The sequence below is a fragment of the Micropterus salmoides genome, unplaced genomic scaffold (assembly GCF_014851395.1).
Source record: "Micropterus salmoides isolate LMB-PRFRI ecotype aquatic unplaced genomic scaffold, ASM1485139v1 Ms_hic_scaffold_1, whole genome shotgun sequence".
Lineage (NCBI taxonomy): Eukaryota > Metazoa > Chordata > Actinopteri > Centrarchiformes > Centrarchidae > Micropterus > Micropterus salmoides.
The window spans coordinates 13,536,141-13,552,822 of record NW_024040040.1 but is presented as its reverse complement, the minus strand read 5'-3'; the positions used below and the strand labels follow the sequence as shown (position 1 = coordinate 13,552,822).

General features: G+C 42.5%; 1 protein-coding gene across 13 annotated transcripts in view; it reads left to right on the top strand.

Moving 5' to 3' along the window:
* Window positions 1-16,682, top strand: part of mbnl2 (muscleblind-like splicing regulator 2) — a 53,138-nt gene that overhangs the window by 25,168 nt on the left and 11,288 nt on the right. For 8 of the 13 annotated variants that reach the window (XM_038718790.1, XM_038718816.1, XM_038718856.1 and 5 more), the window contains exons 3-6: window positions 9,309-9,473; window positions 10,370-10,573; window positions 12,803-13,063; window positions 16,385-16,438. In XM_038718790.1, the coding sequence (XP_038574718.1) occupies window positions 9,309-9,473; window positions 10,370-10,573; window positions 12,803-13,063; window positions 16,385-16,438 (684 nt within the window). The remainder of the gene's footprint in view (window positions 1-9,308; window positions 9,474-10,369; window positions 10,574-12,802; window positions 13,064-16,384; window positions 16,439-16,682) is intronic. The other 5 variants (XM_038718872.1, XM_038718866.1, XM_038718832.1 and 2 more) reach the window with 2 other exon arrangements.

Sequence of the window (16,682 nt, the reverse complement as noted above, 5' to 3'; positions counted from 1 at the left end):
ACAGACGGACAGCTTTCACATCTCCTAGAACCGCCTGAGCTACAGTTTGAGCAAACTGATTTCCAGCTGCAGTGCCAGTGCTGCATATAGTGACAACACTAGCATGTGATTTTCAGCTGATGCACAACACTCTGGCAACTACTCCCGAAACGTCACCACAATGACTTGCAAGGGAACTAATGTGAGCCAAAGGAAAGGCTGATGAAATGTTAAAATGGCGGTCAGTTAAAGCATGATAAATGGGACACGTTCAGCTGCTTCAGATGGGCGTGGATACACGATCAGCACAGACAGCCTTTATTACACATCGCAGATAGAGGTGGGAGTGTTTACTTTTAGGGCAAACATTGTTTATCTCACCTTTATACCACTCAGTCTGTGTGTATCTCCTCCTCTCTCTCTCTCCTTGGGTATTCTCAGGCGTGTCAGCAGCACAGTACTACTCCTCCATCTGTGGGATTACAGCTGGTGAAACAAAGGCACTTAATTACTGCTGAGGCAACACAGTCTTATGTGTGTGTGTGTGTGTGTGTGTGTGTGTGTGTGTGTGTGTGTGTGTGTGTGTGTGTGTGTGTGTGTGTGTGTGTGTGTTAGATGTGAAAGCATGCAGACTACTGTTTCTAAATTACCTGGGCTCTGTCCTTTGCACCAACTGTATTTTCTTGTTTGCGTTCACTCGCATTATCATTGTGCTGTAGGCTAATAGCCAGGCCAAATATACCTGATCACAACATAATCAGAACTGGAAAGGATTTGGAGCCAGGGCTACCTCTACAGTTTTCTACATTTCAATGACTTGTTCACTGTTTACCATTGATTCACGTTCTCCATTACCAGCCCAAATGTAAGCAAAAAGCCTTCGGCTATCATTTCATAATGGATTTTCTGTGTTTCCTGGTGTCCTGGAGCCTCAGCGCTTCAAACTGATCCATTAGTCCAAAACTGATCCATTAGTCCAAACGGCTCCATTAGACCCCAAAAACAAAACAGGATCCTTAAGAGGGAGCATTCTCCGTGTTTGAGGATGAAGGGAGGCCCTGTCCATGTGCATCCAGTGCCTGGCTTCTCTACCGGTTGCTAGGATCACTGGGTCTGCTTTTTTGCAGCCTTGTGAGCACTGTAGTGCCCATCCTGTCGGTGTCTTATAGCCGGGGGCTTTCACAAAGGTGGCTTCCTAGTGAGCAGTTACAAGCTGACCCATAACCAGCTGTTAGTGCCCCTGGAAAGGAGACTCTTTGCTGAGAAAGTAGAGAAAGAAAGATGGTGAGGCATAACTTCCTGGAACCGATCATTCCAGGATCAGCTCCAGTAATTGCTGCAAGCCAAGAAAGGCTGCTATTCCGATATTTATAGACACAAATACGAATATCTCTAAACAAAACACCCAACCAAAGGATGAGCATGAGCCCTGCATATTTCTCAACAATGCAAATGACATGAGATTAATAGCAGGACAAAAACTCCCCACTGTGAGGACAAGGAGTTAAAGGGAGAAAGAAAAGAATGAGATATGAGGGAACATTGAGAGACAAGCAGAAAAGGCGAGCGCCTGTCCACCCCCCCACCCCCCACCCCCGCCTTCGCTGGTCAGTGGGGATACAACAGGTTCTTCGGCTATGCTCTAAGGGGATTACACATATCACAGGCTTCATGTCAGAAAAATTAGTGTCAGTTTCTCACAGCGGTCCTCCTTCTCTCAAGCTGAGAAGGACAATCGGATAAACAGAGAGGAAGAAGACTTTGTTACAGTTTCTCTGTAAGGCACAGCCATCCAAATAGATTTACTGTACCAGCCAAATCACTATAATCAAGAAGATCTGACCAGCTGTTTATGTGGGTATCTTACTGTAAGTGTGTCCCTTTGGGGAACATAGAGTTTGTTCAGTATCCTGCTTTAACAGCCCATTTTTCTGACCGTAAGGTTGCCTCCCAGGCCTTGATGGTGCATTCAGCCGTCACATGTAGCCACTGCCCTGTCTTTTGCTGACCCTACATCTTTTAAGCTCCTCCCTGATTGTTTTTTCTGGATTGTAGTCATCCAATACTGCCAGCCTCGCTGCCATTGATCGCGTCACTGAGTGCTGCGCTAGCATCAGAAAGACATCATGGGGGCTTGGATATGTAAAGCCTACCCAGCTTCTCTGTGCTGCTGGTGAAAGGCCGGCTTAACGAAGAAGCGCATGCACTCACAAAGCCCAGATTCCTAAGATTTGGCGCTACATAATTCATTCAATATTGTTTCTCGGTTTGAAGTGTTGATGTGGAAAAGAAAAGCAATAGCTCATTTCTAGTGTATCTATCTTAGATAAGCACCAGGTCAGTAAATCCCTTATTGAGCGTTATTGGAACCATAGGAATGTAATCTAAAGTCGCCTTTTATGAGGACATTTACAGCTCTTCTGTCGGCTGCAGTCCATAGGCAGCCACTCTCTGTCTCCAGCAGGCCTGAGGATAGAGCGCCCATTGAGGGCAAAATGCAAATGTTACAGTGGTGAACGGGGGGACCCACAACTGAAACGCTATTCTGCCGAGGGGGTGGAATACTGGCCCTCTGTGTCTGTGCCACCCACAGGCACACAACAGTCTGCACTCTGAACCATTCAGCCGGGCTGATGAAGGAGGTGGGGGGTTGGGGAAAGGGTTTCTGCTGCTGATGAAGATGGCACCGTAAAGCCCAGGCAGGGGATGCTAATGCCAGTTATACATGGACCATTTGGGCTAGTGTTCCCTGTAAATGTGTTATATTATGGGGGGCTGCTTTTGTTTTTCAGACTCTTCCATGAGGGGTTGTAGTTTAATAATGGCTCTTGTTTTAATGTATTGGCTGTCTTGCTGCGATTGCAGTAGAATTTATCATAGGAACTGCAAGAAAAACAAATTTGATTTTACCTTCTGTCAGATTGTTCTTGCTTTAAGGGAAATATCACAGCTGTATCAGCACTTAAAATGTCGTCTGTGGAAAGTGGAAAGACATTCAGACATTACAACAAGGAAGAGGGTCTCAGGCAGTTCAAAATGTCTATGGTCAGAGGATGATGGTTTTTTTCTGTCTGCTTAGCTAGGCTTCAGTGTATCTATGGGATATAGTTGGAGTGTTGCAGCAGGATAGTTATGTTGTGTTTGGGCGGGAGAAATGTTGTACCCTCCTCAGTACTCTGTCAGTGTTTGTGTTTTTTGTGTTTTCTGTTCTCATACCTCATGTGTTTACCGTGGTAAAGGTTTGCCTTGTTTTTTCTCCCTCTTTGCTGAAGGTATGTCAACTGAACATTGTGTGCCCGTGTCTGATCTGTGGAATGCTGAGATTCATTAAAGATTAATCTTTATTTTTTGTGATTAATTTGTACATTTTTTGGACTACAAATGTCAGAAAACAGAGAAAACTGTCCTTCAGAATGTTTCAATGCCCAAGTTGATGTCTTTAAATTTCTTGTTTTATCTGACACCCCAAAATGCAAAAACTTTCATCTTACTACGATACAAAACAGTGCAGCAAATCTTCACATTTGAGAGACTAGAAACAGTGACTGAATATCATTTTTACTTGATAAATAACTGAAAAGATAGATTGATTATGAAAATTGTCGCCTAGTCAACTAACATTAATGGACCATCCAGCATGTAGCATATGATTTTACCCAAATTGCCCAGTAAGGTTAAATTCATTTGCTACCCGCGAATATCAAGGCCCTAATTACAAGACCTAAAAACAATTGAAGGAGCCTCAGTGTAATCCTAATCTTGATTATGAAATTTTCATCCCCTTACCGCCTGGATCAACCCTAATATGGAAAACATTGTTCCAGACATTACTACTATATAGAAACTTGGCAATCAAAAATCTTGTTGGCGACGGCTGTGGGGGATTTGAAGAACGTGCCAGCAGTAACGTCTGGACTGGAGGATCTATTCCAAGTGAAAACAACCAATAATTTATCTTTGATCTCTCCGTCAGTGTTGTTCCTTTTTACTGCGACGCAAAGAGATAATTATCCAATCTCAATCAAAGCAGCTATTAGTGTATCCCAAAGCATGGATCATAGCATTTCATACACACAAGGGCAACGGCGCAGCCTACAATGAGAGGTTGCCATGTGAGCGACCCTGCTGAAAGGTATAATTTCACTGTGTAGCTATGGCTACACACCGGCGACTGGTGCGCGAATCACAGAGGTGCCTTGGTGCTTTCAAAGATCCTTTTCATAGACGCCTGCTCGGAGGCAATGGCCGCGTTGAATGGATCTCTGCTCTGCTCCGAGTGGGTGGCTTAGACACAAGGCACAGTGTGTGTCTTTCTGTGTGGGTGTTTGTGTGTTTGCGCGTGTCTGCCACCCACTCAAAAAGACAAAGGTCTGAAACCAGATGATGGCACAGCATTGTCATCAGCCACGCATGCTGCTTTTTAGCACCGTCATCGTTGTGTCGGTGGACCACCTCGCTGCTTAAACCACAAACCATAAACTCTTCTTTTTTATATGTGATGCAGTGCTGCCTTTAGACAAAGCGTAGCTCATCTTATGTGCTTTGAATCCCCAGGTCTGGCAAACTGTAGCCTGGATGCTTCATGGATGATCATTATTACATACTCCAAATAAACTGTAATGGCTATGTATTGCCATCACTACGCGCTTCTTGCAATTGACCCCTTACCGTGCTTTATTAAAGCAAGAATTACTTCTGCCGGAAAGCAGATGTTTTTGATGATTTTCACCCTTACTTGGATCCAATCAGAGAGACGTGACGTGGGTGAAAGCTTTTCAACTGCTGTGCACAGTACCAATAAATTAACACCTCCCTTAGTTTAATGAATGCATCATAATCATCATGTGTGTGTATGCGTGTTTTTTTATCAGCATTGTTCCTTGATGACAGCTGTGAAAGCCTGGATGTCTTTTCCAGGATAGTATTAGCCCAGAATATAGCCTTGGACTACCTGACCTCATATCTCACACAGCTGCAATTCTTCTAAATGAACTGATCTCGTCTTTTGTGCGCAACCTAATGTTTTAACAGCCCCCCAAAGGATATCAGCCATTTTGATGTCCTTTAACCATATATAGCAAACCTCTATGCTCTTCACTATTAGGAAGTGAGACTTCCAAGAGTCTGAACTAGTAAACGACACTTTCACATAACACTGTATGTACAGAATGTGACACTTTTACTTGTTAAAAGTAAGGCTATGTTCACACCGAGTCTAAAAATGAAGCCGTGCAAGTGTACCCTCCAGGTGACAAGCACGTTCCTACTCTTAACCTCACAATAATAAAGACTGGGGATAACATGAGATGATAATATACAAAATTCTGTTTCATAGTGTACAAAAGAGCTGTGTAGTTGTTTTTTGTGTAGTTGTGTCTGATCTGGAGTCTTCTGTCTCATCTATCACTTTTTACCGAACTTACTGAATCATGTTTCACATTTTCATCTGTACCTGTAGCAACCATGGAAAGTTACAGCGCTGTTCCTGGGAGTTTGCTTACAACATACCCCAACCAACATAGATCCTTGTGTTGTTATAACGCAGTGCTATTTTCGGCCTAAACACCCGCTAACCTTTAACTCGTTAACTCTCTTATTTTCATAGTAACTTACCTCCTCCAACCAACTCTGTTACGAGCATATATATGAAAAAGGATGACTGCATTATCAATACTAACTTTAATGTTTGGCAGTTAGATATGATGCTGCAACAAACAAACATGTTTGGCAATAGATAGAGTTATTATTCACTCAGTTCAATTGCTGCACTGAATTCTTCCCTGTGACAGCCCTAGCGTAGGTACTTAATTTATTTGCTTCCTCCACCTCCAAACTAGACAAAAAGGAAGAGCGAGGAAAAATCAAACCTAATTTATGCAAAGACCAAGCACAATGATGTGATAGATCATGAATACATCAGTGAGAAAAAGGCTCTCAAACAAAGTTTGACAGGATGGAAGGAAAAGACTTTACGAGTCCAAGGCCTGCACTTAGTGTGACAGCGCCTGTACATTATGAAAAACTCTCCGAAGCAGCTTCACCACCATTTACCTCATAATTTTAAAAGGGGAATAATGATGAGCAGTTGCGAAAAGCATGTGTCACTCAAAGGCTTTAAAGATCAACTGTATATGCAGCAAAAGGGGAGGTAATGGCTTCACCCACAAGTCCACATCACTGACAAAGTGAGTGGCTTCTGTGCTGGTGTGTGTGTGCATGTGTCGTGTGCACGGTCCTTATTCGTGTCCGTCTGTGATCTCCGTAGGGCGCAATGGTGATGCTGTGCTTCCCCGCAGACTCAGTTTTGGGACACCGTCCAGAGCTCAGCTTCAGCACCAACTCCCTCCCTCTCTCTCTCTCTCTCTCACACACACACACACAGAGTCACACCCGCCCACACAGCTTCTCCTGCACGCACACATGCACTGTTACACCTGCCTACGCATTCTCTCTCGTGGATGCAGACACACATGCGCACACCTTTTCCCAGTGGCGGTGGCGGTGCATACGGCATCCAATTAGTTTTGGCACCTCTGAGGGGTTTTGGTTGCGGTTGCTAACATTATTCCTCTGGTCTGGACAGGGCTTAACAGAACTGTGTGTGCTGCAGTGTGTTTATCTGTGTGCATGTATGCCGGGGTGTGTGGGCGGTGCTTGTTGTGATCCTGTGATTTAGTATGCATGTGTGTGGGCAGGTGTGATTTTGTGCATGTGAACTGTGAAGGAGTGGTTGGGTATCAGTGGCTCGCTGCAGCTTTTACACAAGGGTGTGGAGGTCAGTCCCGTGACTCTCATCGTCACAGGGTCTCTGTGAATGTCGAACCTGTTATCTTACACAAAACACCTTAATTCAAACTCATCTTTGTGTTTATAATAATTTGAAAACAAAAATTACAAGGAAGCTCATAATGTCACCAGACTTAATATCCTTTGCGGCAGCTTCAAATCAGTTGAAGGAAAAGCAATTGTAACAATACCAGTAGTGTGTTTTATGCTGTGTGTCTTTAATATCTGTCAGGAAGAAAAGGGTAGCTAGGTTTTTATTAGGTTTTTCTTTGATGAGACTTGAAGATTATTGGTTATTTACACTGGGAGCCAGGCTTACACCTTGAGCTGTGCTTGATTAAAAGTTCCTCTCTGTGTAACTGCCCAGCTAACGTAGAAAAACAAAGCTCTCAGTGGGGCTATATATCCTTGAACAGGTTGAGTAGCTACTTTAAATCCCTGTAGCATTGTGACACTCTGGGCTTTCAAGCCTTTGTGTTAACAGAAATAATCCATATCATGCTTTTATTCATTTGCATCAAGACCCATGGGATGTGTTCCAGTTATGTGCTTTACTAAGAATAGTGTAAGAATAATGTTTTATTTTATTGATTTTTTTTTTCTTTCAGTTGCTGCAATAGTGTATGCTTTCAAAACATATTTACACACAATAAAAATAGATAATAGCATGGATATGATGACTAAGGACCACATAGAGGCACTGTTTCTGCTCCCTAAATTATATATTACAGCATAACTACGCATGGCAAGATTACTTGTATAGCACCTGTCAAACACAGGCAACACAAAGTATTTTATATAAGACAAGATGGTGCATTACAAAAGCATTGAAAAACACAATTGAAAAGGAACATAAAATCAATCAAAATAAAATAAAATGTGAGAAAATTAAATACAAAGAGACAAAACATTAAAGACAAGAAGTAGAGTTGGAATACAGACCTCACAGCAGATGTATTAATTTGTCAAAGCAATAAAAGCACAGGTGCAATCAATAACATTAACGATGGCTCTGTTCCTTTAAGTTTCCCAGTCAGACAGCATGCACATTACCGGAACCCTGGAAGTGACACATCTCTAAATTGAATGCAGTCGTTATTAATGTTAATTCCACCTGTGCTTTCAAGAACATAGTCACATTTAAGATCATTCGAAAGCAAAGTCATTTGGAAGCTAGTTTTGTTCTGACTCGATGTGCTACCAGCTGACTGCCTGTCATATCAGGATCTTAATATACAGTATTATTAATATATCCTCTCTCTACTTGAGCCTGGCCCTTGTGGTTCATTCTCAAACCGACGGCCCTGTCTGGTGACTTCATTTTGTTATGTTTGATTCAGGAATTAAATCGGTGTTTGAGCACATCGCTTGAGTAATTACATCTGAGTCATAGCTCATCACTGCGTGGACACTAGGCAAAGCTGTCATATTTTCTTATGAGAGGAAATTAGAGGAATGATTGTACGGCGTCGCTAATCAGGCCACCGTGTTGTGACTCTTCCGTGTCATGGAGTTAAGGGGTGTTTGGACCTGCTCATGCTAGACTGATTCTAATTTAGCTTCACTTCCCTCTGCCCTCCTCCACGTTCACCAAGATTTGCCATGTCATGCCGGCCATGTTCTGTCCTCTCCTTTTTGGTCTTCGTGGCCTTTCCCTGTTATCTCCCCTTTTCCCTCTGTACTAATTCATATCACTCCACTCTGCCCACATCTTTTCCACCACTCTTCTCCTCACCTTTACTTTCCTGTCTCCCCCACAGCTCCAGTCTCTTTTCCCACTACTGTATTCTAACCTTCACTATGTTGCTCCCTCCTGACCTCTCTCTCCTCTCTTCCACCCACTCTACTCGCAATAAGCACTGCAATGAGGATCCATATTGGATTATTGTGTCTGCCATTAGCCTCTGGGTTGACCGTGTAATTGCCTTCATCCACCAAGGTCTCTGTATGCCTGACCCTACCAACTCTGTATTTGCATTTCTGCAGGAAATACTGGATGACCTGTCCATCAAAAAGCTACAGAGATTTAGTTGAGATGGCTAGATAGGTAGAAAAGTCTAGCCATTGTGTACCATTCCTCATTTCCATGTCCCTACTGGCTGCTTGGTAGTTATTATGTCCTGGGTGCAGGCAGGACCAGGACCTGCAAGAGTTAACAAGCTAGCAAGTCAGAAACCGGCAATCATCTTTCATAGCAATGGTTCTACTCAGAGCTGACAGCTACCTGCTACCCCCACTGGATAAGCATAAACATTCCTCAGTGCGTAGCTCTTTCACACTCACTCTCTATAAATATGTATGCTGCCCTCAAGCGCTTGATGTTTTGGTGTCTTTGTCAAAATCGATGCCCACATGTCGGTCACGTCCTTAGGCAGACATGCAACCTGCTCATCGTCAGGTTTATAATCAAAAGAGCTGCTTTTCAGATCATTCTGTTGATCAGAGACTTGAAGTTTTCCGACAAGACTGTTAATGACCTCGTGTGTGTGTCTCTCTCTCCCTCTCCCCACCTCTCTTCCATCAACTTTGTTTTCCCCTCTCAGGGCCGCTGCACACGAGAGAACTGCAAATACCTCCACCCGCCCGCTCACCTGAAGACCCAGCTGGAGATCAACGGGCGAAATAACCTGATCCAGCAGAAGACAGCGGCCGCCATGTTGGCTCAACAGATGCAGTTCATGATCCCCGGCACCACCATGCAACCTGTGGTCAGTGCTGGCTTCGCTGCTGTGGGAATTAACTGGCAACCCAGTGTGACTCACTATAAAAATAGCAATGAACTCTACACTGCAAAAAATCAACATTTTGCAATATCACATACGTGTGTGATTTAATTTAGAAAGTTGCAAAATGTTGCCTACATTATTTTGACCTTCATGCCAATATAATTTCCTTTCAGTGTCATTGTCTTGGCACAAACTTTAACTGACAAACGGGGCACGACTCACTGAGAGAATCTGAAAATTCTGTTACAGTACATTGAAACATCCTTCTATTAGATACTTAATGAAAACCCCATTTGCAGAAGAAATATCTTGAATTTGTTCTCACAGTAGAGATTGAGATGCCCTTGAGCAAAGCGCAAAACTGAAAGTTGCTCAGCAGTCAGTGGTACACTGTGGTTGCACTGGGCAGCTGCCAGGTGTGAACGTGTTGAACTGCATCAATGTAAGGCTGGGTGTAGCTGAAAAAGAACATGCTTGCTCAGTAAAATCTTCCCAGGATAGATAGAGGTTAAAAAAAACTCTTTTCTTATTTCTGCCCTCCCTCTCTCCACTTTTTCTCTGAGACCTATTCCTCTCTTGTCCCGTCTCTCTCTCTCTCACCTCTTGTGTCTCTTGTGTCTCTTTCTTCTAACTTCTCTCCCTCTTTTCCATCTCTATGCCCTCTTTCTGCCTTTCACCCTCCACTTCCACACTACTTCCACCATTTTACGCTATGCCAACTATTACTTTGTCCATGTCTACCATTTAAATTAAGAATGTGACAAATAGCTCAAACAAGGAAAGCAAAGCAGACAGAATATCTTTATAGAGCAGTCACGACAACATAGAGTAGCTGTCCCGTTAAGTATTGGTAAACTGTCTTTTCTCTCCATCTACAGCAGACATTTCCAGTCAGTCAGGGCCTGGGTTCCAGTGCGGGTTTGAGCTACACACCCTACCTGACTCCCATGTCCCACAGCATGGGCCTGGTGCCCACAGACATCCTGCCCAGCACCCCCTGCATCGTCCCCGGTAGCCCGCCCGTCTCCATGACCGGCAGCTCCTCCTCCAACCAGAAACTGCTGCGTACCGACAAGCTGGAGGTGACCTACCTGATCACAGTCCTCCCTCTCCTTAGACAAGACGTGTATGACAGCTAATCATAGCTAATGTTCTCTTTGAGGTCGTGAAGTATAATTGTGGTAACATCTTACTGTGATTATGGATGTCAAAGAGATACAACAGATCCGTGGTGCTAATTTGTATCATTATTAGCTCCAGAGCATTCACAGGACAACCTCTGGGTATTATGGTTTTGATAGTCACAAATACATGCGTAATATTCTGAAAAGATTTTCTACATACTGTGCAATACAAAAAAGAAAACAATATAACATATGAACTATCTCCTTGGTTACCACAGGAGTTGACACTGTATGGGAATCCTTTAAAGCACATCTTTAACCTTTGAATTCACTTTTTGAATGCAACTAGTTATTGTATAAATTGCCCTTGACAAGGACCTGAAGAGATGAGCAGGTTTTGAGCTATCTGTTTCATAAGCAAGTAATTCATTACTTAAAGTAATCAATCTCACATCATACTACATGTTGTGTAATAACTGCAGTGATTGTTTATACTGCCACGTACCACCAAAACAACACTGTTAAGATAAGATAGACTGTATTGATTCCACACAATGGAAATTCACCTGTTACAGCAGATCCAGATAAAACGCAACAGATAAGAAACCACACATTAAATAAATATATAAGAATTAGAAAGATAAGAATAAGACTGTGTACACATCTACATCTTTTATATACAGATGTGAATGATGCTCTTCACTTGATCTGTGTATCAGAAACATAATTTGAAAAAAAAGAGATAGTGTGAGATTATAGTCATTTAAATTGGAATTTGCTCAACACAAACTGGTACTTGCTAGACAGCCACAGTTAGACTGGGACAATTACAACAACTTCAGCCATCGCCATCTGCCCCCTGGCAAGCAACTCTGAATGAGAATAGCTTTGTGATTGTGAAAGGGGAGGGTTTTTTTCTCTCTCCACTACATTTATAAAGATAAACAGTAATCTCCATAAGACCTGGAGGTGATGCGTAGGTGTGTGCCTGTATGTGTTTTTCTCCAGGAGTGCTATCACTTAGCAACTGAATGAAGTTGGCTCTAATGAAACAGTATCCCTCTGAGACACTCCCACACAAAGCCAGCATGTATGTGCACACGTGTGTGTGTGTGAATGTGTGTGTGTGTGTACAGTGTTTGCCTCACTCCCAGAGTGCAAGTAAAAAGCAGATCCCCCTATGATTATGCCCAGGCCTCTGAACAGGTGACTGGTTCAGTGATTTCACAATCATTTTGGTTTTGCACACATCGCAGTTTAGTTACATTTTCACACCAAGTCCATTTATTGTCTGTATTTAAAAGTGTTGGTGCGAGTCTGGAGCGCAGAATAAAGTTAAACCTTTCGTACGCTCTATCTCCTATGATGTGGATTAGACTAAGAGCAACATAGCCTTTATATATTAGTATTGTGTTTGTTTTCTGGAAGCAGGAAAACAAATACCTGATACCTGATATATGAATTTTGGAGGTTTTTCCACCTTCTTCTAACACCCTCCACTGTAAACAAAGGTTGAAGCAGAATTATGGACTTACAGTACTTCACATGAGAGTAGCACACACATCAACAGAGACTGATAACATAGCAAACAACTATTTGTGACCAAACACTAAACTTTTTGCTGCTCAGACACCATGTTAGTTATGGACACATCACGTCAACAGCATTTATGTAAATTAATCAACAATACAGAAAATGAGCTGGCCTCTCATTTTTACAAAAGTATTGTAGCCATGACAATCCTCAATTCTGTGTGCAAGACATCCTATATTTGAGTGTTCATTTAAAAAAAACACTCTGGTCCAAAAATATCGCACCTGGTGTACAAAGGCCTTAGTTGGCCTTACCATGCATTATTTGAATATGTATTAAGAAACTTATTTTTGAAACAGTCAGATACTAAAATGTCAAAAACTTAAAAAAAAAAATCCAATATCATCAAGATTTTAATAGCTGCCTGAATTGTGCTAGTTGGTTGAGCATACAATACAGTGAGAGGATGACAAAAAATAAATTCAATTGGATGCTGCCAGTGCAGTGAGTATTATGCAGTTCCTTGTGATTGTAACTTTGCTGACATGTACTAAAAGCTGTGTGTGTGTGTGTGTGTGTGTGTGTGTGTGTGTGTGTGTGTGTGTGTGTGTATGTGTGTGTGTGTGTTTGTCCAACCAACTCTCCTGCTCCCAGGTTTGCCGCGAGTTCCAGCGCGGCAACTGCGCTCGCGGTGAGACTGACTGCCGCTTCGCCCACCCGAGCGACAGCCCCATGATCGACACCAGCGACAACACAGTCACCGTCTGCATGGACTACATCAAGAGCCGCTGCTCCCGCGAGAAGTGCAAGTACTTCCATCCCCCGGCCCACCTGCAGGCCAAGATTAAGGCCGCCCAACACCAGGCCAACCAGACAGCTGTGGCAGCGCAAGCCGCCGCCACAGCTGCAGCCATGGTGAGAGCGCAGCACTACAGACTACGTACTGTACCCTGTGTCTGTACAGTGGTAGAGCAGGAAGCACACATACTGTTCTTGTCATAAATCTCACAAAGTTTCTGCTTGTTTAGAATACATATATTGCAAGAGCTTGTAAGGTCTGGATGGGAAAATAATGGCTATTTTATAGTGCTTATATACAGAATACCTTGAACTTTCCAATAAGAGCCTTCGTTACAATATCCAGGGAGGCTTTTACAGAGCATCAAGTTATTATTGGAGGCTTTATGTTTGTTGAAGAGCAAAACAAACAGTATTATACTCTCCCTTAATAACAGTCATATTAGCACAGGGATTCTTGTTCAAAGCTGCCGTGCCTAGGTGCAGCAACCTGACTTTATACAAAGCACATATTGTTTCAATTAGACATCAGAGATTGTTGAATGTCCCAGAATACAGACTGTAACTGATCGGACACAGTCCAACACTTTCTATGATACACTTTGTACCAATTAAGGTACACGTAGCCACACATGGGCTCACTGAATATACGTGACATTGTTACAAATCATCTTGGCGTACACATGCTGTTGATGATGACACCCACAGTAACATAAAATGTGGAGCACTGCTTTATTACTGTATTAAACATACCCACCTCTACTGGTTTATTCTAGAGGACTCCAATGTACAATTCACTAACAATAGTCATCCCAAAGTGAGGCCGTTGTATACAATAAACAGGGTTTAGTGAGACCTAAACGCATGAGTATAATGCCGCAAGAACAATCTGTTATTATCTCACTGCAGTCTGCTTTTATTTTCCAATGCCCTTGGTTCATACAGAGACAATGTGCTGGCTCACCCTCCATCCCACCTCCCCCTGCTCTCAATGATAAGTGCAGCTCTCTGCAGATCAGTGCAAATTGAATCAGGGATGGATGAGGCTGTAGCCTCACAGGTGGGGGTTTACCCTCCTTTGCCTTTAGTTGGAAAAATCCCACAACAGGCTGAGGAAGAGTCAGGCAAACAGTAAGATAGACAGAAATGTAAGCAGACAGACAGTTTAGGAGGGTTTGGCAGTGTGTCTCGGCTGTGCCCCACCCTCCCCCAGACTCCGAGTGGCTTCTTTTGAATGGTTCGTTGGCTGCTGCACTCGCACACCTTGTACTGCGCCAGTGTGCTGACTGAATTTCTTCCTCCATGGCATGGGCATGCTTTACGCGTTGCACATACCTCTCTCATTGGCTGGCTCCATCGCTGCTTGCTCTCCCTGTCCTTCCTCCATTAAGTCCACAGTGCGGACGATAAGGCGACCGTGACTTCAGGTTAGTTTGGTTTGTGCACACTGTAGGAGCTGCATGAAAGCAGGAAAAACAAGGAAAAGAGAGCCTGAGACCTATAACCTGATTGACCTGTCAGCACTGTTTTCAGTACATGGAGTACCTTAGCTCAACAACTTCCCCATCAGGTACTGTACACAATACTTTGTCAAACAAAGATTTAGTTTATCTTCCTAGGGCATTTTCCTTACAATCCTATGCCTCTTACTCCTCTTGTGTTCCTCATATGCCCCAGTTTATCAACTTTATGACCCAATTCCCAATTTACCATCAGCTCTTACAAGCGTTAGAGGTGAGCAGAGTTAAACTAAGGACAATGAGTCATTTAGTCAGCACCTTTAATCCAATTTTCTTTTAGCCTTTAGCCTTTAGATGAAGCATTTTTATTGAAGTAGAGACCCATAAAACCTGTATTGCTGCACTGCTGCAAATAGGTAACAACATTATCCATAATTCACTTATTTTAATCTAAAGCAAACAGACCAAAGTGTACTGTAGATAAGGTTACACATTAATGATACAGTTACAGTAAGACGATCCTATTAGCGAGATTATGTTGTTTTACTGTGCCACATTATATGTTGCTTGCCATCCTGTGATCTTCTTCCTCATTGCAAGTCAATTGCGGTCATCTTTTGCTTTTCATGTCACTTTAAATGACCATCTTCCATTTTGCCTAACCACAGCGTTTTAAGTGTGTTAACACTACAGTGCATCAGCAATGCGTTGTTGCTCTTTAATAGGATATACTGTATATCATTTTATGCTAATAGAAAATGCACATACATGAAGCAAGAGGCTTGTGCATGGACCCCTTAAGTGCTGTGCTCATCACATCCATGTCATCTTTTTTTTTTTCCTCTCAGCAGCGACATCGAATGTAAGGACGTTTTTTAAGAAATTAACAAAAGCAATCACTTGAAATAAAACAATTTATCTGACATTAGGTCTCTTGCGGTTTAATTGCTTCTAGATTTTAAGATAGTTATTGTAGCTAGGAGGAACGTAAGAATAAACAGAGCTCCACATTCTGTGATTGAACTCTAGCTTTGCCTCACATTGTGTCACCTCCCCACGTTCATTGATCACACTAACAAGCCACACGCGCTCACGACGCAGATTTAGTTTGAGGATTTGTCACTTATTACAAGCACTAGACCTGAACCGACGGCTTCTGCAAAAAAAAAGAAAAAAGGATGTGGTCGTTAAACTACTTCATGTTAGGATTGTTAGGACTACTTATTGTTGCTGCTGCGTGGGCGACAACACCTCGACACCCTCTCGCTAGTAGTACCTGTAGTTTAAAACCTGCCTACACAAACGTGTCCAGGTCTTGCAGCAGGTTGTGATGGCAGAGTTCGGTATATTGAGGGGGTTTGACCAGGGCTCACTCACATACCAATCTGTTGTGGGTGTTTTAGACAGTTCTCAGGCCCCAAATCCACCGCACATCATCAAATAGAGTACTCCACGAGCACTGTAATTATGTGTGTAGGATTGTAGGTTTTTTTGAAAGCTGTAGAGAACCTGTGTTCATATTTCACTTAAAGTGTCAGCCCACTATCTAATCTGAATCAGTTGTGTTTACTGCATTTTCTTCTTGCGTAGATATAAAAAAAAAGTGATTAACTTGTTCAGAAATAGTTGACGTTACTACTAAATGCTTTCCCAGTAGTTTTGAAGTACATCGTAGTATCTTGCTTTTTTAACCAAAAGGTTAATGTAGATGCTTTTTTTTGCTTTTGTACTAATTCAAAAAGTAGCAATGTTTCTTTAAAGTAAACAAAACAATTTTTTGTTTATGTGCATGTCTATTGTTTTGTATGTGGTATACTTGCATTCAGATTATTTTTGTTTTTGTTTTTTTCCTTCTCACCTATCCACAAATGCAATGCTGTCCCCCATGACGCACCTCTGCTTGCTGTTACCTGTATGTTAATACGCTTGAATCCCATTGGCCCACTGCCATCATGTGCTCGCTGCCTGCTAATTAAAGACTCAGTCGACTGCCAAAGCAATGAAGCGACCCCTCGAGGCAACTGTAGACCTGGTACTTTGACCTTTCACCTTTTGCTTTGCATGTAGCTTCTTTAATTGTACTGTAGCCACTCACAAAATTTAAGTTGGCTCTTTTGTTTTTGTGAAACCCTGTAAGACACTTTTAAAGTATAAATTTGTATCATTTATGATCAGCAGTGACAATTCTAGATTGTACTGTATGTTTATTAAATGAACAACTACAGTGTAATGTTAAAATCACTCTACTTTCAATTATATGTATTGTTGATTGCCTT